Here is a 21,551-nt window from a genome sequence, read left to right on the forward strand (position 1 = left end):
TGTGACAGCTGTGACAGAAGCTCCCTCGCTCCACCAAGTGTTCTGGAGCTTAAGGCACCCAAATTTATTTTCTCTCTGTTCTAGAAGGACAGAGTGCTCCTGCTGGCATCTAAGCTCTGCATCATGCTTCTGGCTTGCTGCTGCTGAGGTCAGCTCAACGTCTGCAGTACATGTAAGAACATATTCTACACGTAGGAACAGAATTAATTTATGTTGTTCTTAGTAAGAGTAGAAAGCAGGAGGGGAAGGAACAGAAAACTCCTTTGTCATGTGAGTAATAGGTAAGACCTGCACAAAATTTTAGAGTTAGGAGGGACCTATAAGGATCATTGAGTCCAGCTCCTGACTCCACAATGGACCACCCAAAAATCAGACCATTTGTTTGAGAGCATTCTCCAGACACTTCTTGGACTGTCCAGGGGAGCCAGTTCCAGTGCCCAACCACCCTCTCAGGGAAGAACATTTTCTTGATATCATAGAATTGTAGAATCATGGAATGGTTTGGGTTGGAAGGGGCCTTTAAGATCATCTAGTTCCAACCCTTCTGCTATAGGTAGGGATACCTTCCACTAGACTAGGCTGCTCAAAGGCCCATCCAGCCTCTAAATCTACCCTATTCCAGTTTAAAGCTATTTTCCTTTGTCCTGTTGTGATGTGCCTTTATAAAAAGTCCCTCCTCAGCATTCCTGTTGGCCTCCTTCAGGTACTGGAAGGCTGCTATAAGGTCCCCCAGCGACCTCTCTTCCCCAGGCTGAACCACCCGAACCCTCTCAGCCTGTCCTGGTAGGAGAGGTACTCAAACCCTCTGATCATCTTCATGGCCCTGCCCAACAGCTGCATGAGCTTCCCAAATCTAGCCTGAACCTCCTTTGCTGCAGTTTCATGTCATTCCCTCAGGTTCTATCACTGGTCACTAGAGAGAGAAGATCAGCATCTGTTCCTCTGATCCCCTTGTGAGGAAGATGTTGGCCACAATGAGGTCTTTCCTTACTCTCCTCTTCTTTAGGCTGAAGAAACCAAAGGGTTTTAGCTTCTCCTCAAAAACTCTTGTACTACAGACTCTTCACCATCTTTGCAGCCCTCCTTCAGACACTAATAATTTTATGTCCTTTTTGTACTGTGACATCCAAAACTTCACTCAGTACTCAAAATGCAGACCCACCAGTGTAGTGTAAAGTAGGACAATCACTTCCCTTAACCAGCTTGCAATGCTGTGCTTGATGCACCTTAGGAACTGGTTGGCCTTCCTGGCTATGTGGACATATTCAACTTGCTGTTGACCAAGACCCCCAAAGCCATTTCTGCAGGGCTGTTCTGCAGCATTACATCCCTCACTCTATGAATAGCCAGGGATCTGGCACTTACTCTTATTAAACTTCATGTGGTTGGTCATTGCCTAACTCTGATTTGTCTAGATATCTCTGCAAGGCCTCTCTACCACCAATGAAATCAACAGCTCCCCCTGATTTAGTATCATCAACAGACTTGCTGAAAACACCTTCTAGTCCTACATCCTAGTTATTTATGAAAGAAATTAAAGAGAAGTGGCCTTAAAATAGAGTTCTGGGAAATCTCACTAGTGACTGGCTACCAGCCTGATGTAGCCCTATTTACTATAGCCATCAATCACACTGTATTTTTGTCTAGCTGTATGCTGGACATTTTGTTCAGAAAGACTGTAAGAAACAGTATTGAAAGCTATACTGAAATGCAAAATGATAACATCAGCTGGCTTTCCTTCATCAACTAGATGGATGATTTTGTCATGAAAGGAAATTAAGTTAGTTAGACAGAACCTTCCCATCATGAACCTGTGTTGACTGTGACCAGTGACTGCATTGTCCTTCAGGTGTTTGTCAATAATTCCCAGCATAATTTCCCCCTAATTTTACCTGGCATTGACAGACCTGTAATTGCCAGGGTCGTCATTCTTGCCCTTCTTAAAAACTGGAACATCTGCTAGCTTCCAGTCAACTGGGACCTCTCTGACCTCTCCAGACTCCTAAAAGATCCTTGAAAAATAATTGAGAGGTCTCTCAAAGACATTGGCCAGCTCTCTAAGTACCTGGGGATGAATCCCATTGGGCTCCATGGACTTATATAAACCCATGTGGAACAGCAAATCCTGCACAAGTTTGGGGCTGACTGGGAGTTCATCATTACCACAGTCAGAGTCCTCCATCTCGAGGCACCTGGTATGTCAGATCTCATCATTAGTGTTGAAGACAGAGGCAAAGAAGACATTAAATGTCTCTGCTTTGTCTATGTCCTTGTTTGTAAGATGACCCCTCTTATCAAGTAATGAACCAATGTTCTCTCTGTTCTTTCATTTGTTGGTAATGTACTTAAAAATTGACTTTTCATTGTCCAACACAGTATTGTCCAGCTTCAACTCTAACTCACCTTTGTCTGTGCTAATTTTCTCCCTACAAAGATGAAAAGCATCCCTGTAGTCTTTTCATGTCACCTGACCTTACTTCCAGAAGCCATACACTTTTTTCACCTAAGCTCTAGATGATCTCTGGCCAAGCCAGCCTTCTGCCCTGCCTGTACTGAGGCCAGACCTATTTAATATCTTTATTGATGATCTGGATGAGAGGGTTGAGTGCATCCTCAGTAAATTTGCAGATGACACCAAGCTGGAAGAAAGTACTGACCTGCTTGACAGTAGGAAGGCCCTACAAAGGGATCTGGGCAGGCTGGATTGCTGCCAAGGCCAGTTGTACAAGCTTTAACAAAACCAAGTGCAGGATCCTGCATTTTGGTGACAACAGTCCTGTGCAATGCTACAGGCTTTGCGCAGAGTGACTGGGAGGTGATCATCCCTATGTACTTGGCACTGGTGAGGCCACACCTCAAGTACTATATTCAGATTTGGCCCCCTCACTATAAGGAAGACAAGGGGGCCAAGAGGCTTGGGGGAGCATGTCTGGAGAAGGGCAACAAAGCTGGTGAGGGGACTGAAGGACAAGTCTTATGAGGAGTGGCTGAGCAAACTGGTATTCCTTAGTCTGAAAAGGAGGCTTGGGAGAGACCTTATAGCTCTTTACAGCTACCTGATTGGAGGTTGTGGCAAGGTGGAGTTGGCCTCTTCCCCTGCATAATTAGCAATAGGACTAGAGGGAATGGCCTCAAGTTGCGCCAGGTGAGGTTCAGGTTGTATGTTACGAAAAAATGTCTTCTCTGAAAGAGTGGTGAGGTATTGGAGCAGGTTCCCCAGGGAGGTGGTGAAGTCACCATCCCTGGAGATTTTCAAGAAACATGTAGATGTAGTACAGAGGAGCATAGCTGTGATGGGTTGACAGTTGGATGAGATGATCTTACTGGTCTTTTCCAACCTTCATAATTCTATGATTTTAAATTCACTATGGTGACTATGGCCAAGGTGGTCACCGATTGCCAGTTCATCCACGAGACCTTCTCTGTTCACAAGCAGCAGATTTAGGAGGGCACCTTTCTTGTCTGGTCCCTCAGTACCTGTACCAGGAAGTGATAACCAGCAAGTTGTTTGAAGACTCTCCTGGACCTGTTCGTATCAGCTGTGTGGTGTTCCCTGTTAATGTCTGGCAAGCTGAAGTGCAACATAAGGACAAAGGCAGTTGATCTAAATGTCTCTTTTAGTTCCTTAAAGAATAACTCATCAGTGTAATCATCTTGACATCCTGGCATTTCTACTCCATAAAAACAGTTTTGTACTATTAGCCTAACACAGTTGAACGACAAAGCCATTAAAATTAGTTACAGAGAGCACATAATAGAAGAACCAAACCAGAACGGGGCATGGGGAGGGAGGATGGTGAATTTTTCCTTTATTTGTCAATCTCCATCACAATTTAATTTAATTTTTGTTGTTCTGACACCACCAACCTGCCTCACAAATAAGGAGAACTAATTGGACTCTTACCTAGCCACTGCTTAAATGCTGTGCTACAGAGATTTAGTGCAGTTCTCACTAGCTGGTTAGTTGCATCCTGCATGTTGCTCCTTATTTCCTGTTGTTTGTTCATGTTTGCAAGATCTTCATCACAAGTGGGACACTATGGCTTTATTCAAGATATCTGGATCCAAGGAGCCAGAACTATTTCAACTGCCTTAAGCAGAAAATACGACTGCATACGAGGGAAGCTTCTGTAGCTGTTCTGGGAGGAGGGAAAAACTAGCAAGACTGTTGTTACCAGGAGTAAAGAATGCAGAAATATTACAGTTCTACTATGTGCTCATAAGGGAAAGGAGAGCAATTAGCAACTAATAAACAGGTAAAAATCAGCAATTATTTGTTACTATTTATGCATGAGAATGAAAAACTACATGGGTGCAGCTAGTGCCTATATACAAATGCAAAGCATATGAATACAGAGTCATAGAATGGTTGGCAGGGACCTTGTGAGTGGTTTATGGGCTGGTTCAGCCTGGCTGCGTGATGAATAGGGTGAGGGGACCCACGGACCCACGCCCCGGGAAAGGGAAAAGGGAAAAAAGGAAAGGGGTAGGGAGATGGGCCTAAAAACAAAACTGTGGCAACAATCTGAAGAGGAAAACTAATTTACTAAATAAGATATTGGAATGCAAAATAACGCAATACATATAAAATAGCAATATAATTGGAACTGAAGTTAATAAACCAAATAAAATCAGAGAGTGTCTGAAAACCGAAGGCCTTACTCTAACACTGAAGGTGAGATGGCTAGTGAGCTCACACGCTGCCAGGATGAGCAGAAAGGGAAAGAGAAGGATCCTCTGACTTGCCAACAGTTTTTATCTTTCCCTCTGAGCAGAAAATGGAAAAACACAAAGCAACACAAAGTCCTCTGGGATATGTAGTTCTTCTCTTCTGAGACAGGTATACCTAGAACTATCAGGGATGCACAGAACTGGAGTATTAACTCTTTAATAACTCCCAGTGCCTAACATAATGTTATGATGTGCAATACTGATAACAAAAAATCATAAAACCGTGACAGACCTTTAGATCATCTAGTTCCAACCCCTCTGCTATCAACAGGGACACCTCCCACTAGATCAGCTTGCTCAAAGCCCCATCCAGCCTGGCCTTGAATGCTTGTTTCCAGGGAAGGGGCATTCACAGCCTCACTGAGCAACCTGTTCCAGTGTCCAGTTACTGTTTAAATTATTTTTACTTGGAAAAGTTCTAGAGCAGTGACACTGCTCAGACTTGATTTTTCATTCTACAGAATGAAAGACAAGGAGGAGAATCTGTGACAGTGGGAAGGTGACACAGAGAAAGTAGCATGATTTTGAGAAGCAGGCAGCAATGGGGAGGTCTGCTTTGACCAGCACCTGAACATGGGCTTCCACCCCTTCCTAAACCAGGTATGAGAAAGTAAAGAGGGAAAAGTTATGATTATTAAGAAAGATACAAAATGGTAGACTGACAAGAGATAACCTTTCCAGCATTTGAGGCTATTAGCTCAGGATGAAAGTGATGAAAGCAATGAATGAAAGCAATGTTACATGTAGATTAATGCTATGTAATAGACTAAGGAAAGCTATTGCCCAACAGTAATATTCTTCTATCAGTGCAGGCACTGTTACATGGAGTGTTCTTATACAGAGACCTTTGCAACAGACGTTCTAGGAGTTTTTGATGCTTCAAAACTAAAAGCTGTGGATGACCTACATGTTAGCAGGACTGGTAAAGAGGCAGCACACAATTATTGTTGATACTTCTGGTCCTCTACTTAAAAATTCAGGCATAGTAAATTTACTCAAGAGCAGGTATTTGTACCAGTCTTTATTATGAAACTTATTACAAGAGAAAAAGGAAACAAAACAAACAAAATAGTTTGGGTCTTGTTGGTTGGCAGACATTTTTTCTTCATTTATCACTTCAGTCCTGCGCCATGTTAAGACCCTTGGAGATCAAACCTCAACAACAAACCATAGGTAGATTATGTTAAATGATGCTTCAACCAGAAATAGTCACTTAGAGAGCATATAAACATTTATGAGACTGTGCTTTCAAGTTTTGCCATATTATTCAAGGCTCTCTGCAAAGAACCTGTTATGGTTTTATGATTTTTGTTGTATTATTGATATTCCACATCATAACATCATGTGGTGTATTGGAAGTTAAGGAGTTAATGCTCCAGCTCCGTGGATCGTTGATAGTTCTGGGTGTACCTTTCTCAGAACAGAAGGACTACATTCCCCAGAGGACTGTGTGATGGCTTTGTATTTTTTACTTATTTCCACCCAGAGGGAAAGATAAAAACTGTCTGCGGTCATGGGACTCTCTCTTCCCTTCGGGACCAAGCTCAGCAGTGGGTGTTTGTTGCAGCCGTCCGCCTTCAGCGTTAGCGTAAGGCCTTTGGTTTATCGGACACTCTCTCTCTTGCTCATTTTATTTGATTCATTTGCCTCAGTTCCAATTATATTATATTATATTGTGTTATTTTTTTTTCCTTTCTGATATCTTATTTAGTAAATTAGCTTTCCTCCTCAGATCGTTGCCGCTGTTTCGTTCTTAGAGAATCTCCCTTCTCCTTTTTCCCTTTCCCCCTTCCCCGGGGTGTGGGCCCGTGGGTCCCCTGCCTCAATTGTTACGGTACCGGGTTAAAATGTCCCGCAAACCGGTGACAGAACCACTAGCAGAACTGCCAGCTCTATCTCCAGTACTTCACTAATAACTCAACAGAAAACGCAGCTACGCCTGATCTTTCCTCTAAGCGTTCACCTGACCATCCTCCCAGAGCCACTCAGTGCAACCCCGAGTCCAACACAAGAGAAGACTGCCCGACAGCCGGCGGGGAACGACAGTCATCCCACTCTCATGTCGCAGTAGTGACGCCAGCAACCTGGCAGGAAAAAAGTGGCCAAGCTGCCTCCATTTTTCCCCACAGCCGGCACGCCCGTACGAATTCCTCCCACGCTGACGTCCCTCGGCACGGCAACCTCCCGACGGGACCCGCGCGGCCGCCAAGTCGCAGCGTGCCCGCGGGGATCCGCCCGGTCCCGCGGCGGCCGCCACCCGCGCAGCCGAGCCGAGCCGCTTCCGCATCGACGCCCGCTCAGGTTGGCGTCCCGCCGGGAAGGGCGGTCTTCCTCGCCGCCTTCCGAACGACCGGCAGGGGGCCCGGCGTCCCCACCTGCCCGCAGCGGCGATGGCTGCCGGTGAGCCGCCCGGCGCGGAGCGGCTCTCGCAGCTGGTGAGCTCGGGGATCGTTCTGCTGGGGGCGGGGCTCGGGTGCTGCGCGGCTCGCCGCTGTTGGAGCTTTCCCCTCAGGCCGGACGCAGAGGCGAGAGTCTCGGTTTCCGTTGGGATGTTGTCCGTCGTTCTCTGTTTTTCTTTTCTTAGGCAGAAAATCTGCTTTATCAGCTGCAGGAGAATTTTCAAGCTTTGACAGAAAGGATAACTCTGAGAAATATCCTTTTTTAAAAAAAAATACAAATCTAGGTTATTGCTTCTGTGACAGAAGTTTTGTACCTCTAGGAGTTGCAGTTCCTTCACGTTTCATTTTGCTTTCCCTGCTGTGGACTGCCAGTAGATACAGAGGTGGTGGTTGTTTTTTTTCCTTTGCTTACTGAAATTGAAGTGTTTCTTTTTTCTTTTCTTTCCCTCATCTTCAAATTAAGATGTAACGATGGATGTTCTTAAATACCAGGATATAAAGTCAGGTCTGGCTCCAAAGATGGTTTGTTTTTTTCCTTTACTTAAAAGGAAAGCCTAAAAAAAGTTTTAGCAAAGACAATCCCGTTGGTTTCTGTACAGCACTTCTAGATTTCAAGTAAAGTAAGCAACAAATGGTGTTTAACTGTTGTGAAGGGACATTTTAAAATGCCACTCAGATTGGTATATCCGTGCATGTTGGTGGGTTAGAAACAACTCTTTTAGGCTCCTGAGCATGGGAAGGTGAGCCCACAAAAGAAAGTAAGGCTTTCAGGGTCTGCTCTTGTTAGATGTGGTAACAGGAGCTACCTCTGCTTTCTGAAATTGGAGAATTACCACATACTAAATTTTTTTCTGACACACATACACATTCCCATTTTCATGAATTTGCTTCTTTGGAGATAATTAATGATAAGGAATTGATGTTTGTCAGCAGTTATATTTTGATTACATTTCAATTATGTATGTTGACCGTGTGGTATTACCTAAAATAGTTCCTTGAATAGTGACAATATTTTACACAGAAAATAGTCCAGTACAGTCATGGGCAGATAGGAAAGCATTTTGAAAATATTTATAACTTGAATGCTTCTGTGTTGCAAAAGAAATTAGGATTGCCTTGTTATAATACAATCTTGTGCTACAACTGCAAGATTGATATTGCATCAGCATTGAACATGATTAAGTAAAAGGCTGAGGCACCTGGAAGAAAGCTTTGTATTTTTCTCACAGAAGAAAAGAACTGTATACAACGATAACAATTCTTATTTTATAAAAGTTCTCTTTAACTTTTTACTGGAAGAAATGGGTGAGCGCATCAGTGACCTTGAGAAGCATGTTGCTGACCTAATGACAGAGGCTGGAATAGAGAACACCGATGATGAATTGAGAGTAAAAAAACCTTCTGTTTTCTTGTATTTTTTTGTGTTGCCACTTAGCAGCACCCACAGCACCTAGCATGAGAATAGTTTATGTTTTTATCATACATTGCTTCACTTTGATTTTAATATACACTGAGAATTTATTTTAAATGTCTAAAATTACCTTGTATTTATTTTTGCCAAGAGCAAAAAAAATGCTACCACTTCTTCAGAGGAGGCAAAACTATAGTATCAGTTCCAGTTGTCTCACAAATCTAAAGAGCAGTGCAAACTAAATCTGTAAACTCAGGCTGCACATTTAAAAGAAGGTGTGTGTGGCTTAAAGTGCTCTTGTCCATTAGTCATCTCCCTTGACTATACTAACAGAAGTGGTTGAGGATTGTCTCTGCAATAAGTTTATGCACTTCATTTTTAAAACCTGCTACGGCTTTCTCTGTGTTTCATTAACACCTTTGCCCAGACCAGTGCAGTGATTCATCCTCGCAGTGCTAAGATGCGGGGTGGAAGTAGCAGGTATTGTTAGGTGATATAAACAGTGATTTAAAAATCATGGGATGCTAAGGCACACTATGTGATTTTACATCACTGTATTGCTGCAAATGATCCCACAGATGGTTGCCTTAGTGTTCTCAGTATTTATTACACAGCATACAGTAGGTGCTTGTGTTTCCTTCTTCCTGTTCTTGCAAGCTTTCTTTGTTTAACCAACTGAGACTGCTTGCTCAGCAAAAGACAGGAATGTTCGTAAGTATGCTGAAATAATTCAGGTGTCTATTCATTCTGTCCATTTCCTGAAGATAAGCATTGTAATTACTTTTAAGTACAGAAAGACAATCTCTTGAAAGTGTATTTAACTGTATCTTCATATTTTATGTGGAATCACATCCATGCATAATTAAACTGCTAACTTAATTATTCACTATTTCTTTACAGCACTGAAATAAGGATGTGAGCAAGAAAAATAAAGGGAGAGCAGCTCTGCACTGAATCTGGAGTGTGTCATTGCTTACAATCAATGTCACTAGTCACAGAAAGTGTCAGTGAAGACAAATACACTTGTATCACATGGTGGTAGAATCTCCACTTTTCCTTTAAAACATTGTCCCAGGAAAGGAGTAGAAAGCTAGGTTTATTCATCTAAATGGGACACTGTAGGGCAGATAATTTGAAAGGATGGAATTCAGAGGATATCACAGAGGATGGTATATTTCTGTAAGGTTTTATATAGATGGTACACAGACTACTGGTAAGTAAAGGGTGGCTCACCTTTTACATTGGTTGAGGCTCACCGATGACTCCACACGGGAGGGATCTCCAACAAGAGATCCTTCCCTGGTGGTGGTCAGCCCTTAAACGGGGTCTGGGAGAGGTGGAGCCAGGCTCCACCCCTTCCAGTCATAGAGGTCCATTACCTTCACCTGTGCCCTTGGGGCTGACTCAGTGCTCACCTCAGGTGATTAATCAGTGGTTCAGGCTGTGATTCAACAGTTCACATACAGACACTATTTCCTATATTTGGGAATAAATCATTAGTTTCAAGGGAGGCAGAAAAAAAAATTATATTTATATATATATATACACACATATATGGATAGAAAATTATGCTATATAGTAGTGACCTTACCTAGTCACAAACTTTTTCCGTGTAAGAAGTGTATTTATTTAATATTGTTAATATTAAAATTTCCATTATGCCTTTTTATGTGTTCTCAGAATACCTATGGCAATACTTTTGCAGTGCTGTAAGCCATTTTGATGTTACTTAAATTTTCTACATTAGAACATTCATTTGTCCCTGATGAAAAGAAACATACCTAATTGATCTGATGTTACTATAAAAATGCCTTTGCAAAGCTTTTATTAATAGGTCATACATAGGTCATAATAGGTCATACATAGAACATAACCTTATCCTAAAATAAATGGTATTCCACAGAATACATTAATTTCTACGGTAGTAGAATCCCAGACTAGCTTGGGTTTGAAGGGACCTCTAAATATCATTTAGTTCCAACCCCTTGCCCTGGGGAGGTACACCTCCCACTATACTAAGTTGCACAAAGCCCCATCCAACCCCTAACATTTAGTACTTCCAGCAGTGAGGTATCCACAGCTTCTCTGGGCAGCCTGTGCAGTGCCTCACTGCCCTCTGAGTAAAGATCTCCTTCTTAATATGTTCTAAATCTACCCTCTTTTAGCTTAAAGTATTGCCCATTGTCCTATGGCCAGAATCCCTGATAAGGAGTCCTCCCCCAGCTCTCTTGTAGGTGCCTTTCAGGTAGGTCACTGTACGGCCTCCACAGAGCCTTCTCCAGGCTGAACAAGCCCTGCTCTTTCAACCTAACTCCATAGATGTTTCAACAGTCTGTCCTTCAGAACACATTCCAACACCTCTGCATTTCTTGTGCTATGGGTCCCAGACCTGGTTGCAATGCTTCACTTGGGACCTCTTGAGAGCAGAGCAGAGAGGGACAAACACCTCTTGTGTCCTGCTGACCACCCCTTTGCTGATGCAGTCCAGGATTCCATTGGCCTTCTGGGCTGCAAGCACATACTGAGTTTTTCATCCAACACCCATAAACCATCCATAGGACTGTTCTCAGTTCAAAAATCACCAAGCCAGTATTCATTTTTGGAATTGCTCTGACTCAGGTGGAGTAAAATGATTCACATTTGAGAGGTCTGCTTGATAAATTTATCCTAGCTAAAAGAACATTCCTTTGAACTAAAAGCCAGCAATCAGTGATTGTTTTTATACACCAAAAAATGGTGCTTTTGGCAGGGAATATTTTGGTGGAAACTCGGGATATCTTTCAACAAATGCAGAAACTGAAGAGCTACCAGCTAAATAAAACACCTCAGCTAATGAAGGATATGTTTTTAAAATGGGCATTTGTTAATGCTTAGTGTTTATCACAAATTACTTCATCCATATCAAAACATACTTCTAATCAGTTATTTAAGTGGTGTAGATTTGCAAGCACTGCCAAACTGGGAGAAGTTGGCTGCTTTTTAGATAAATGGATTGACGAGAACCCCATGAAGTTCGAAGACAAGTGCCAGATCTTACCTCTAGGACAATTAGCTTGTGCCACAATTCAGCTGTGAGGAGCTGGCTGATTGGCAAAGGGGGGACACAATGTAGAGGCACAGGAGATTCCAACTGGGACATTTTCAACAGTGAGGGTTCAAGCATCAGAACAGCCTCTCCAGAAAGGCTGAGGAATCTCAGTCTATCTAGTAATTCAGCACTGCTCACAGGCTTAGGCAAGCCAAACAAGTAAGACCTACTTTCACTGGAAGACTAGACTAGACTTTAAGTGGTGCCTTCCACCATAAACCAAAAATTGGGAACACGGAGTGTGGGAATACAAAAAGTATATTTAGAGCTGCAGCTGTGGAACAGGATAAACAGCATGAGAAAGGAAGGCTGAGAACCAAGGACTCTTCCAGAAGAAGAGGAAAACAAGTTCAAGTAAGCTGAGTAATGGCAGGCCCTAATTCGAGGAAGAGTGCATGGTTTGGGAAGACTCACAGCCCTGATTGGATAATCGCCTGTATGCATGGTTAAGGACTGTTTTGGGAAGTTACATTGTTGATATGTAAAGGCAGGTGGGAAAGTTACGAAAACTTGTGAAAGTACGTAAGGGATGTTAAAACCTGTAATAAATGATTTGGATTGTTCACATCTGAGTCCGTGCCCGAGACACTGCAATGGAGTGTACTTTATTTACTCACAATCATCCTTTGCACCTTCTAAATTCTCTAAAAATTAATAATAAAATGCATTCTACTTCTGCTTTAATTGATTTGACATATGGAGGTAAGGCCTGTGCAGCAACTGCAGATAAATACAAACTGTCTTACCCTGTTCTGCATGGTACTGAAAAACATTGTGTTATGTGATATATCCAATAGTTTCTAAAATTAATTCAGAAGCAACCTCTTTCAGGAGTTGACATCCACCACATGTTGAAATGGTTTATATCATTGTCATCAACATGTGCACACTTAACACGCAGCAACTCACTAAATAAATCGCAGATCCAGATTACGCTGTAGATCAGCAGCAGGAAGATATTAAGTAGAAACACTTTGTTCTTACGCCTTCAAACAACTGGCAATACAGAATAGGCAAATAAACAGTTAATGAGTTGTAAGTGCTCAACTGGTAACAAACAGTACATTTTTTAATTAGTATCACAGAAGTAACTCCATAAAAATAGCTAGACTTCCTACTCAGTGTCAAAGAAAGGAGTTGAATTATAAGGTCTGCTCTGAAAGTAATGCCTCCTATTTTATTACATTGGCCCATGATGACAGAGATGGATGTTGGTGGTATGGCAATAGAGGCTGAACCTTCCTGCCAGTATTCCATTACACTTAGTTGCTGTATGACAGATGGCAGCAGAGAGGCAGTCCAACAAAATGGCAACTGACTTGAGAGTGCAGATGAAGCAAAGGTGTGTCACTAAATTACTCCGTGTGGAAAAAAATGGCACCAACTGACATCCATGAATGCTTGTTGAATGTTTCTGGAGACCAAACAGTGGATGTGAGCACACTGAGGCAGGGGGTGGTGCATTTCAGCAGAGGCAACACTGACATGAATGAATAGCCATGTTCTGGATGGCCATGCACAGCTGTTACACCACAAAACAGAGAGCATGACAATCAGCTCATCCACACATATTGTGATTATAACCAGGGAACTGTGTCCACAGCTGAATATCAGCTTCTGTGCACTGGAAGCAATTATAACTATGTTGGAGTATTGCCAAGTTTGTGGGTCCCACAAATGCTCAATGATGGAAAAATAAGCACTATCCGAGTTTGTCAGGACCTATTGAACCAACAGGAGGCTGAAAGTGACACTTTCCTTGATTGCATCATTGTCTGTTATGAGACGTAGCATCACCACTATAAACGGAGTCAGAACAGCAGTCCATGGAATGGCCACATGCAAGTTCCCCTTGAAGAAAAAGTTTAAGACACAGTCGTCAGCAAGTGGTGTGCAGTATTCTAAGATAAGAACGTGGTGATCTTTCTGGATTTTCTGGAACACAGGTAAACCATCAACTCTGACCACTACGTTGTGATGCTAAGCTGAAGGCCTGAATCTCTAGTCAGGCCATAGAAGTCTTCCTTTTGCAACACAGCAACTCCTGGCCCCACACCAGTTTGAAGACCATGGAACACATTGCCTATACTGACTGGACTGTCCTACCACACTACTTTTTTTTTTTCTTCAATTCTCTTTGCTATCCCACTGGAAATGACTGTGGGGTGGTTTAACCCAGCAGGTAGCTAAGCACAACACAGAAGTAAACAAAAAGCTGAAATGATTTTCTACAAACAGGCTTTTTGTGTACAAAAACACATCATACAAAAAGGACAACAGAGTAAAGTCTTAAAGAACAACAACAAAAAACCCCAGTGTGCTACTGCAGTCAGACACTTCTAGGCTTTGCATCCTTTCCTTTTCCAAATCGAATTCAAAGATTTTAAATAATTAACAATATGTTCAATGTTGAAAGACTGTTTTATTTCTTTTTTAATATACATATGTATCTACACACATACAGAAAAATAATTTTAAATGAATGAACAGTTAAAAAAAAGAAAAGCACAGCCACAACAAATGTCAGTATCTGTATTTAGTAGAATAATCTTTTGGTGATACCACTAAACCTCGACCTTTGCGGGCTCCTCTATAAACAGTTTCTATAATGTCAATCATCTCTTGCTTATCTTCCATTGCCCAGTTGATCTTGTTATTATTACCTGTACCTAAATCAATCATGATGTGTTTGTTCCTGTAAGGGAAGAAAAAAAAAAACAGGCAGGTTAATAGCAGCATAATACAAAAATAAAAAATAAAAAATCAAGGAACCCCCCCCCCACCGAAAACAAATAAACCAACCAACTTTCATCTACCACCCTCCCTTCAAGAATGCTCTGTAGGTTTCAAAATAAGTTTTTTCACATAAAGAGGTTTGCAAATAAGCCTCAAAGAAGAGTAAAAGCTCTTTATTGCTTTCTGGTTGACTTTTTATTTCCTATTCCTAAAGCTCAATCAAGACTGAAAACATGCTTCCACATCAAGACTTACTCAGTACAATTAATTTTCATCATAATTTTCATAACTTGCATTTATTTCCCAGGACAGACTAACATAAGAATTCCATAACTATGAGTAGCACATTTTATCTCAAAAGAGATGTCACAACTCCAAAAAACTTTTAATGCTTTTGAAACATCTTTAGAGCAAGTCTGACTACTGTACTAGTGCAGCATTTTAAACATCGATTTTCAACTTAAAACAAGAGATAACAAAAGCATATCCCACTATCACTAACTTGTGCTTTATTATCAAAATAGTGTTACTATGCTAGAACGCCTTGCAAAGCATGGCATTTTCTTAATCAGAATGGATTTGGCTGGAAGATCATCCATTCCAATCCCCTTGCTGTGGGCAGGGCTGCTTACCACCAGATCAGGTTGCCCAAAACTACATCCAGCCTGGCCTTGAACACCTCCAAGGATGATGCATCCACAACATCTCTGATAAACCAGTAACTACCTAAGTAAAGAATTTCCTTCTAACATATCATCTAAATCTATTTTAGTTTAAAATTATTATCCTTTACCAGGGAGTGTAATGACAGGACAAGAGTTTACATTCTTCTAGATGGATACACAACCACCAGTATACTGATATGGATTTGTAAGTGATCTGTAGTTCTGCTGAAACACTGTACTAAAACACATTCAGTTGAATTATATTCTAAAACCACCATGTACCTGAAGAAAAACATGACTGTACAGGGATCATACAACTCATACATCTTGTTGAAGTCTGGTACTTCAGTGATATCCACAAGATAAATAACAGCAAAGTTTTTTACCTAAGGAGAAGGAAAAAGAGAATACAAAAGCAATATATCAGACACGCACAAGCTGTGGGCCACATGCAGCCACTCATAATGCAGCCTAGGACAGCTCATAGTGAAGGCCATGTCCTGCTCTGCACTGTCATGGCAGATGCTCTTGCCAGCTAGGAGGCCTAGGCATGCAGAAATCACTCAAGAGCAACCAAACAGTGGTGTAGCATTTTCCTTTCACAGTTAATGTTTTAATTCCTGAAAGAAAATAACTCACATTTTTGTTTTCTTCCTAGAGCCATTCACAGCCATTTCAGTTTTATGTGGAAGATATTTAAGAAACTTAAGAGAATGTTCAAAACAGCTCTAAGAAACAGCTGGTGCTACTCCCAGGTTTGCTTTAGGGGGCAAAAGGTGGGTTTTAAAAGTAATCTGAAGATTCCATTTTAGAAACAAGAACTAGACTTCAGGAATGTATTGGCTTATCTTCAGAAACTTAGGTACCTCATTCACGTCTTAGCCAAGTTATTTAAGAAAACTCATCACTCCAAAGGATCATTTCACTCAAATTGCCTTTGCACATTCACAAGTTACCACCATAATCCAAGAATCTTAGACATCAACTGAATCTTCCTTCTCTCGTACATGGGAATAAAAGAAAACAAGCTACTCATCTAGAGAAGTAGAACTGATGACGTGGTGGCTTGCCCAAAGAAGACCTCAAAGCTAGAATGAGGACTCTTCAGTTTGAATCCAAAACCACAGAAATTCTATTACTTTCCCCTTGCTTTCTTCATGCAAATTTTCTTCTTCATGCTTTCAAGTCTAACAAGATTAGAAGCAAAGACCACAGTGGTTACCACTTCCAAACAGTACCTACTGTTTTCTTGAGAACTGAAAATATAAGACACTGTCAACAGAAAAGCAAAAATTCTGACATCTTCTAACCCTTTTTAATTCAAAACGTTGTCTGACTAGGCCACTGTAACTGCCATCCACTGGAGATACGAAGTCTAGCAGCAATACTGACACAAAACATTATCAAAACTTATCTTCACAGATCAGACTTCAGTTTGGGCATTTTTCTTCACCCTTAAGGTAGCTGCAAGCAGGAGTCTCGGTTACTAGACATGCTCACAAAAAACATAAGAACGTTACGCCCTCACCAGAGTGGCAGGTCAGCATTTTAATATGTTATGGAACTGTATTTGTGGACTTCCTATTAAAACTTTACAGGAAATGGCTCAAGACCATAAAACAGGTACATGCTGGACCCTTAACATCAGATAGACCTTAATGTACAGATTTTGTAGATCCTTTGTCACACTTTGCTGCTAAATAGGAAACACAGAAGACAACACTACTGATAAACAGGAAACACAGAGGAAAAATCATATGCCAGATAATTCTTATTTCTCCCTCTCAACAGTCTTCATTAACAATATAACTCCAACAAATTTATTGCATTCCTATGGCATCAGATTACCACAGTAGTATGACTAACAACTAGGAGGAATGGCAACAATCACACGAAGTTTCTTTGCAGTTCTGGTGGAGGTAAAAGCTATTTTTTTCCTTATGACTTCAACTCCCTTGAAAAAAGTAAGTCTTGCAACACTAGTTGACGGCCCAAAGCATTCACAGCAACTATCAAATGAAATCTGACAACAGAAAGAAGATTACATCTCCTTACCTTTCTAGCAAGTTTCTACACAAAATGGGGTTGTTTGTCTGCTTTTATGTTTAGATTTCCTACGTATAAGGAAATTGCAGGAAAAAAAGAAAAAGAGAAGTGAAAATCGCTTCTGCAGCAAGTCAAGTTGAAGAAGCATAGCAGGCTTGCATTGCTGAAATGCAGTGAAGTGGGAACTTGCATCTGTGGTCGATACCTGACACTGTTTTATTCCACATTTTCTTAAGTTTAGGTGTTAAATTTATGTGGGAAAAGAGAAAAACATCATGCTGCTAAATGCATTGCTTACAACTAACAATTCTGTTACTACTAACAATTTGTCCAGGCATTTACCAAGACAAAGATTAACAGAAGGAAAAAGCCTGCCCAAAACCTGAGATGCCTCTGCAAAACTGCTTCTCAGTTCTACAGACTAAGGAAAAAGAAACTGTCCTCAAAATTGAACTAAGACAGACCAGTTGCACAACTACTGCAACTAAAAACCGATGTATGATAGTGGTGGGTAATGGATGTCCTGGAGCTGGATCACAGGCCAGGAAGACATTACCTAAACCACAGGTGTCAACGGTTTATAGGCAGGTTCGGCCCGGTTCCGTGACGATTGGTGCAGGGGACCCACGGACCCACGCCCCAGGAAAGGGGAAGGGGGAAAGGGAAAAGGGAGATGGGCCTAGAAAGAAAACAGCGGCAACGATCTGAGGAGGAAAGCTGATTTACTAAATAAGATATCAGAAAACAAAATAACATAATACAATATAATTGGAATTGAAGCTAATAAATCAAATAAAATGAGCAAGAGAGAGTGTCCGATAAACCGAAGGCCTTACGCTAACACTGAAGGCGGACGGCAGCGAGCACCCACTGCTGAGTCCATCCCAAAGGAAAGAGAGTGTCCCGTGACCGCAGACAGTTTTTATCTTTCCCTCTGAGCGTAAACACGTAAGAACGCAAAGCATCGCAAAGTCCTCTGGGGAATGGAGTTCTTCTCTTCTGAGACAGGTATACCTGGAACTATCGATGATCCACGGAGCTGGAGCATTAACTCTTTAACTCCAAATGCACCACATGATGTTATGATGTGGAATACCAATGCCAAAAATCATAAAAACCATGACAACAGGACAACTCCACATGATAAATCAGGTTCAATCGAAGTCCAGCTCATAAGTCTGTACAATAACACACACAGCATGGGGAACAAGCATGAACAGTTACAGGCATGCACACGCCTACAGAATGCAACACTATAATGTGATGGAAAGTACAGCAATGTTAGCAGGGTGGCAGAGTCTTCAGCTGCAGCAAATGAACACAAGCCCAAATGCAGCAGCTGTGCATGCAGAAGTGCAGGGAGAAAAACTGCTTACCTTTAGAAGGCATCAGGTAAACAAAGTTATCCAGCAAGATACCCTCACCTCCCCTGCCAACCCTTGAATGAGATCTGGGAAGGGGTAGTTCCTGGCTCTACCCCTTCCAGTCACTCACATGCATTACACGCACATGAGCTCCCCTGGATTGGCCCTGCCTTACACCAGGAAGAAACCTCAGACTTCACTGTCAGAGTCTCTAGCTGCATTGCCCAAGCTGCAGAAAGCAAAAGTAAGAACTGGGAGAAGAAAGATCTGCCTGCTGTAAGTGAAGATCAGGTTTAAGACCATCTAAAGAACATGACAGGTCACTGTGAGACTATGGGACCTTATGAGACCCATCCATGGGTTCTGAGGGAACTGGTGGATGAAGTTTCCAAGCCTCTATCTATCATATTTGAAAGGTCATGGCAGTCTGGTGAAGTTCCCACTGACTGGAAAAAGGGGAACACAACCCACAATTTCAAGAAGGGAAAAAAAGAAGTTCAAGGCCAGTCAGTCTTACCTCCATGTGTGACAAGACCATGGAGCAGATCGTCCTGAAGATCTTACTAAGACACATGAAAAATAAAGATGAGGTGATTGGTGGTAACAAACGTGGCTTCATCAAGGACAAATCATGCTTGACAATCTTGGTGGCCTTTTATGGTGGAGTTACAGCGTCAGTGGATAAATGAAGAGCAACTGACACAAAGCATTTGACTCTGTCCCACATGACATTGTGGTCACCAAATTGGAGAAAAATGGATTTGAAGTACAGACAACTCACTGGATAAGGAATTGGCTGGATGCCTGGCTTGCACACAGGGAGCTGTGGTCAGTGGCTGAAAGTCCAAATGGAGACCAGTGATGAGTGGTGTTCTCCAGGGATCAGTGCGAAGATCATTGCTATTGAACATTTTTGTAGGCAACGTAGACAGTGGGATCAAGTGCACCCTCAGTAAGCTTGCAGACAACACCAAGCTGGGTGGCACAGCTGACATGCTAGAGTGAAGGGATGCTATGCTGGGTTGGGGCAGTCCCAAGCACAGATACAGGCTGGGTGGAGAATGACTTAAGTGCAGCTCTGAGAAGGATCTGGGGGTGTTGGTTGATGGAAGATTCAGCATGAGCTGGTAACATGTGCTTGCAGCCCAGAAGGCCAACTGTATCCTGGGTTGCATCAAGAGAAGCGTCACCAGCAGGACAAGGGAGGTGATTCTGCTCCTCTACTCTGCTCTAATAAAACCCCAGTTCTGGGGCCCCCATCACAAGGATGTGGAGTTGTCAGAGCAGGTCCAGAGGAGGGCCCTGAAGATGACCAGAGGACTGGAGCAGCTCCCCCATGAGGACAGGCCAAGTGAGTTGGGGGCTTTTCATCCTGGAGAAAAGAAGGCTTCAGGAGGACCTTCTAGCAGTGTTCCAGTACCTGAAGGGGGCCTACAGGAAAGCTGCAGAGGCACTTTTTATGAGGGCGCAAAGTGACCAGACAAGAGGAAATGGCTTTAAAAACTGGAAGAGGGTGGGTTTAGACTAGATATCAGAAGGAAACTCTTGACTCTAAAGGTGGTCAGATGCTGGAACAGGTTGCTCAGCAAGGCTGCGGATGCCTCCTCCCTGGGAGCATTCAAAGCTAGGCTGGATGGGGCTTTCAGCAGCCTGGTCTAGTGGGAGGTGTCCCTGCCTATAGTAGGGGGGTTGGAACTAGATGATCTTGAAGGTCCCTTCCAACCCAAACCATTCTGTGATTCTTTGACAAGTGAACGATTTAGCTTTCCTTCTACTGTTGAGACCCAAACACGGCTTCTAAACTAGAAGATGAGGAAGGACCTCCCACTTTAAATCTGCCAATTCCACAAAGGGAGAATTTTAAACAAGTTCTGATGTTCTTTCTTCCCCCACTCAACCCAACCTGAAAAAAGATCTGTTAAATTGCCAAGCATCCTGCCAAAAGTAAGCACAAAAAGTGTTCTGAGCATAAGATGCTTCTGCTACATTAAACATAAAAGGACCACATTGAGGCATAACACAATCTTGCTGCATTCTGTTATATCCTAGTATTTAACTGTAGCTGTGTGTATTGCACAGAGCCAGAACTTGAGCTCCAGTAATCCCTGTGGGTCCTTCCCCAACTTGGGATATTCTATGAGTCTATGTATTCCTACTGTGAAGTGAGAGTGCCACGTTACTCAGTCAGGGCAGCCCTACTACCAAGCACCTGCCTCTGAATGCTGACATTCATGAAACAATGGATTGTGAACAGCTAGCAGATCGAAGTTCAGAGCCTGCAGAACCTTTCACCACGTTAAATACAACAAAGTGCAGTACAGGCAATAGCTTTAGGAGATGCTTATGAAAACACAACAAACAGCTTTACCAGGAGCTCCTAATAGAGAAACACCTCTGCAGAAAACAGTTTAGAACACCCTTCACGCTCTGTATAGAACGCTCGAGTCACCACACACAGAAAGCGCCCCTCTGACGGCACGGCTCCGTCTTACCTTCTCAGCAATGCTGTACAAAACTTCGTCCATTTTCATGCACGTTGGATCCCAGTCGTGCCCGAATCGTATGACCACCACTCGATCCTCCTCCGAAAGGATGGCCTGATCCACCTGCCAGCCGTTGTGTAGATGAGGCAGCATGTACGACATTGCGGCGGGCAGACGGGCGGCGGCGGCGGCCTGCGGGGCGATAAGAAACAGCCGGCAGCTCAGCGCCCTGCCAGCACGCACGCTGCAGCTCCTGCCCCTCCCGCACCGGTACCCCGCAGCCCCGTGCTCGGACACGTCACCCCCCGCCCCTCCGCACCCTAAGGCCCCCGCGCCGTGCTTCTCGTGTTGCTCTCGGCGGGACCCAGCCGCGCCAGCGCCGCCCGAGTTGCGGCGGAAGCGACAAAACCACGTGGACAACCAGGCACTTCCGTCCCGGGGCGGCACGACTTCCTGAGAGGAGGCGGGGCGGGGCGGGGCGAGGCGGGGGGGGGAGGAGATACGGCGGGGGCCGTGGGGGTTTGTTGCCTTACGGTTTGGGCCCGGCAGGCGCTTCCGGTGCCGTGGTGAAGCGGCGGTCGCTCGGGTAGCTCTGAACCTGCTTCTCACCCGCTAAGTAGCCGACCCC

The 21,551-nt window shown here is 43.1% G+C and overlaps 2 protein-coding genes across 3 annotated transcripts; one reads left to right on the forward strand and one right to left on the reverse strand.

Moving 5' to 3' along the window:
• Window positions 1-7,020: 7,020 nt before the first annotated feature.
• Window positions 7,021-9,653, forward strand: HSBP1L1 (heat shock factor binding protein 1 like 1). The gene is made up of 4 exons (XM_065752295.1): window positions 7,021-7,166; window positions 7,316-7,382; window positions 8,424-8,518; window positions 9,442-9,653. Exons 1-4 carry the CDS (start codon window positions 7,122-7,124, stop codon window positions 9,445-9,447), a joined length of 213 nt encoding a protein of 70 aa, XP_065608367.1. The 5' UTR covers window positions 7,021-7,121; the 3' UTR covers window positions 9,448-9,653.
• A 4,397-nt stretch (window positions 9,654-14,050) lies between these two features.
• TXNL4A (thioredoxin like 4A) lies at window positions 14,051-21,095 on the reverse strand. Of its 2 annotated transcripts, none has more exons than XM_065752464.1 (3): window positions 20,933-21,095; window positions 15,313-15,416; window positions 14,051-14,324 (listed from the first exon to the last, which is right to left on the reverse strand). In XM_065752464.1, exons 1-3 carry the CDS (start codon window positions 21,083-21,085, stop codon window positions 14,153-14,155), a joined length of 429 nt encoding a protein of 142 aa, XP_065608536.1. In that variant the 5' UTR covers window positions 21,086-21,095; the 3' UTR covers window positions 14,051-14,152. The 2 variants fall into 2 exon arrangements, with proteins under 2 accessions (XP_065608536.1, XP_065608537.1); XM_065752465.1 differs by lacking the exon at window positions 20,933-21,095 and adding an exon at window positions 18,958-19,049.
• Between the last annotated feature and the right edge of the window lie 456 nt (window positions 21,096-21,551).

This window comes from Cyrtonyx montezumae, unplaced genomic scaffold, assembly GCF_038088225.1.
Source record: "Cyrtonyx montezumae isolate F1298 unplaced genomic scaffold, pur_monq_1.0 scaffold_8, whole genome shotgun sequence".
Classification (NCBI taxonomy): domain Eukaryota; kingdom Metazoa; phylum Chordata; class Aves; order Galliformes; family Odontophoridae; genus Cyrtonyx; species Cyrtonyx montezumae.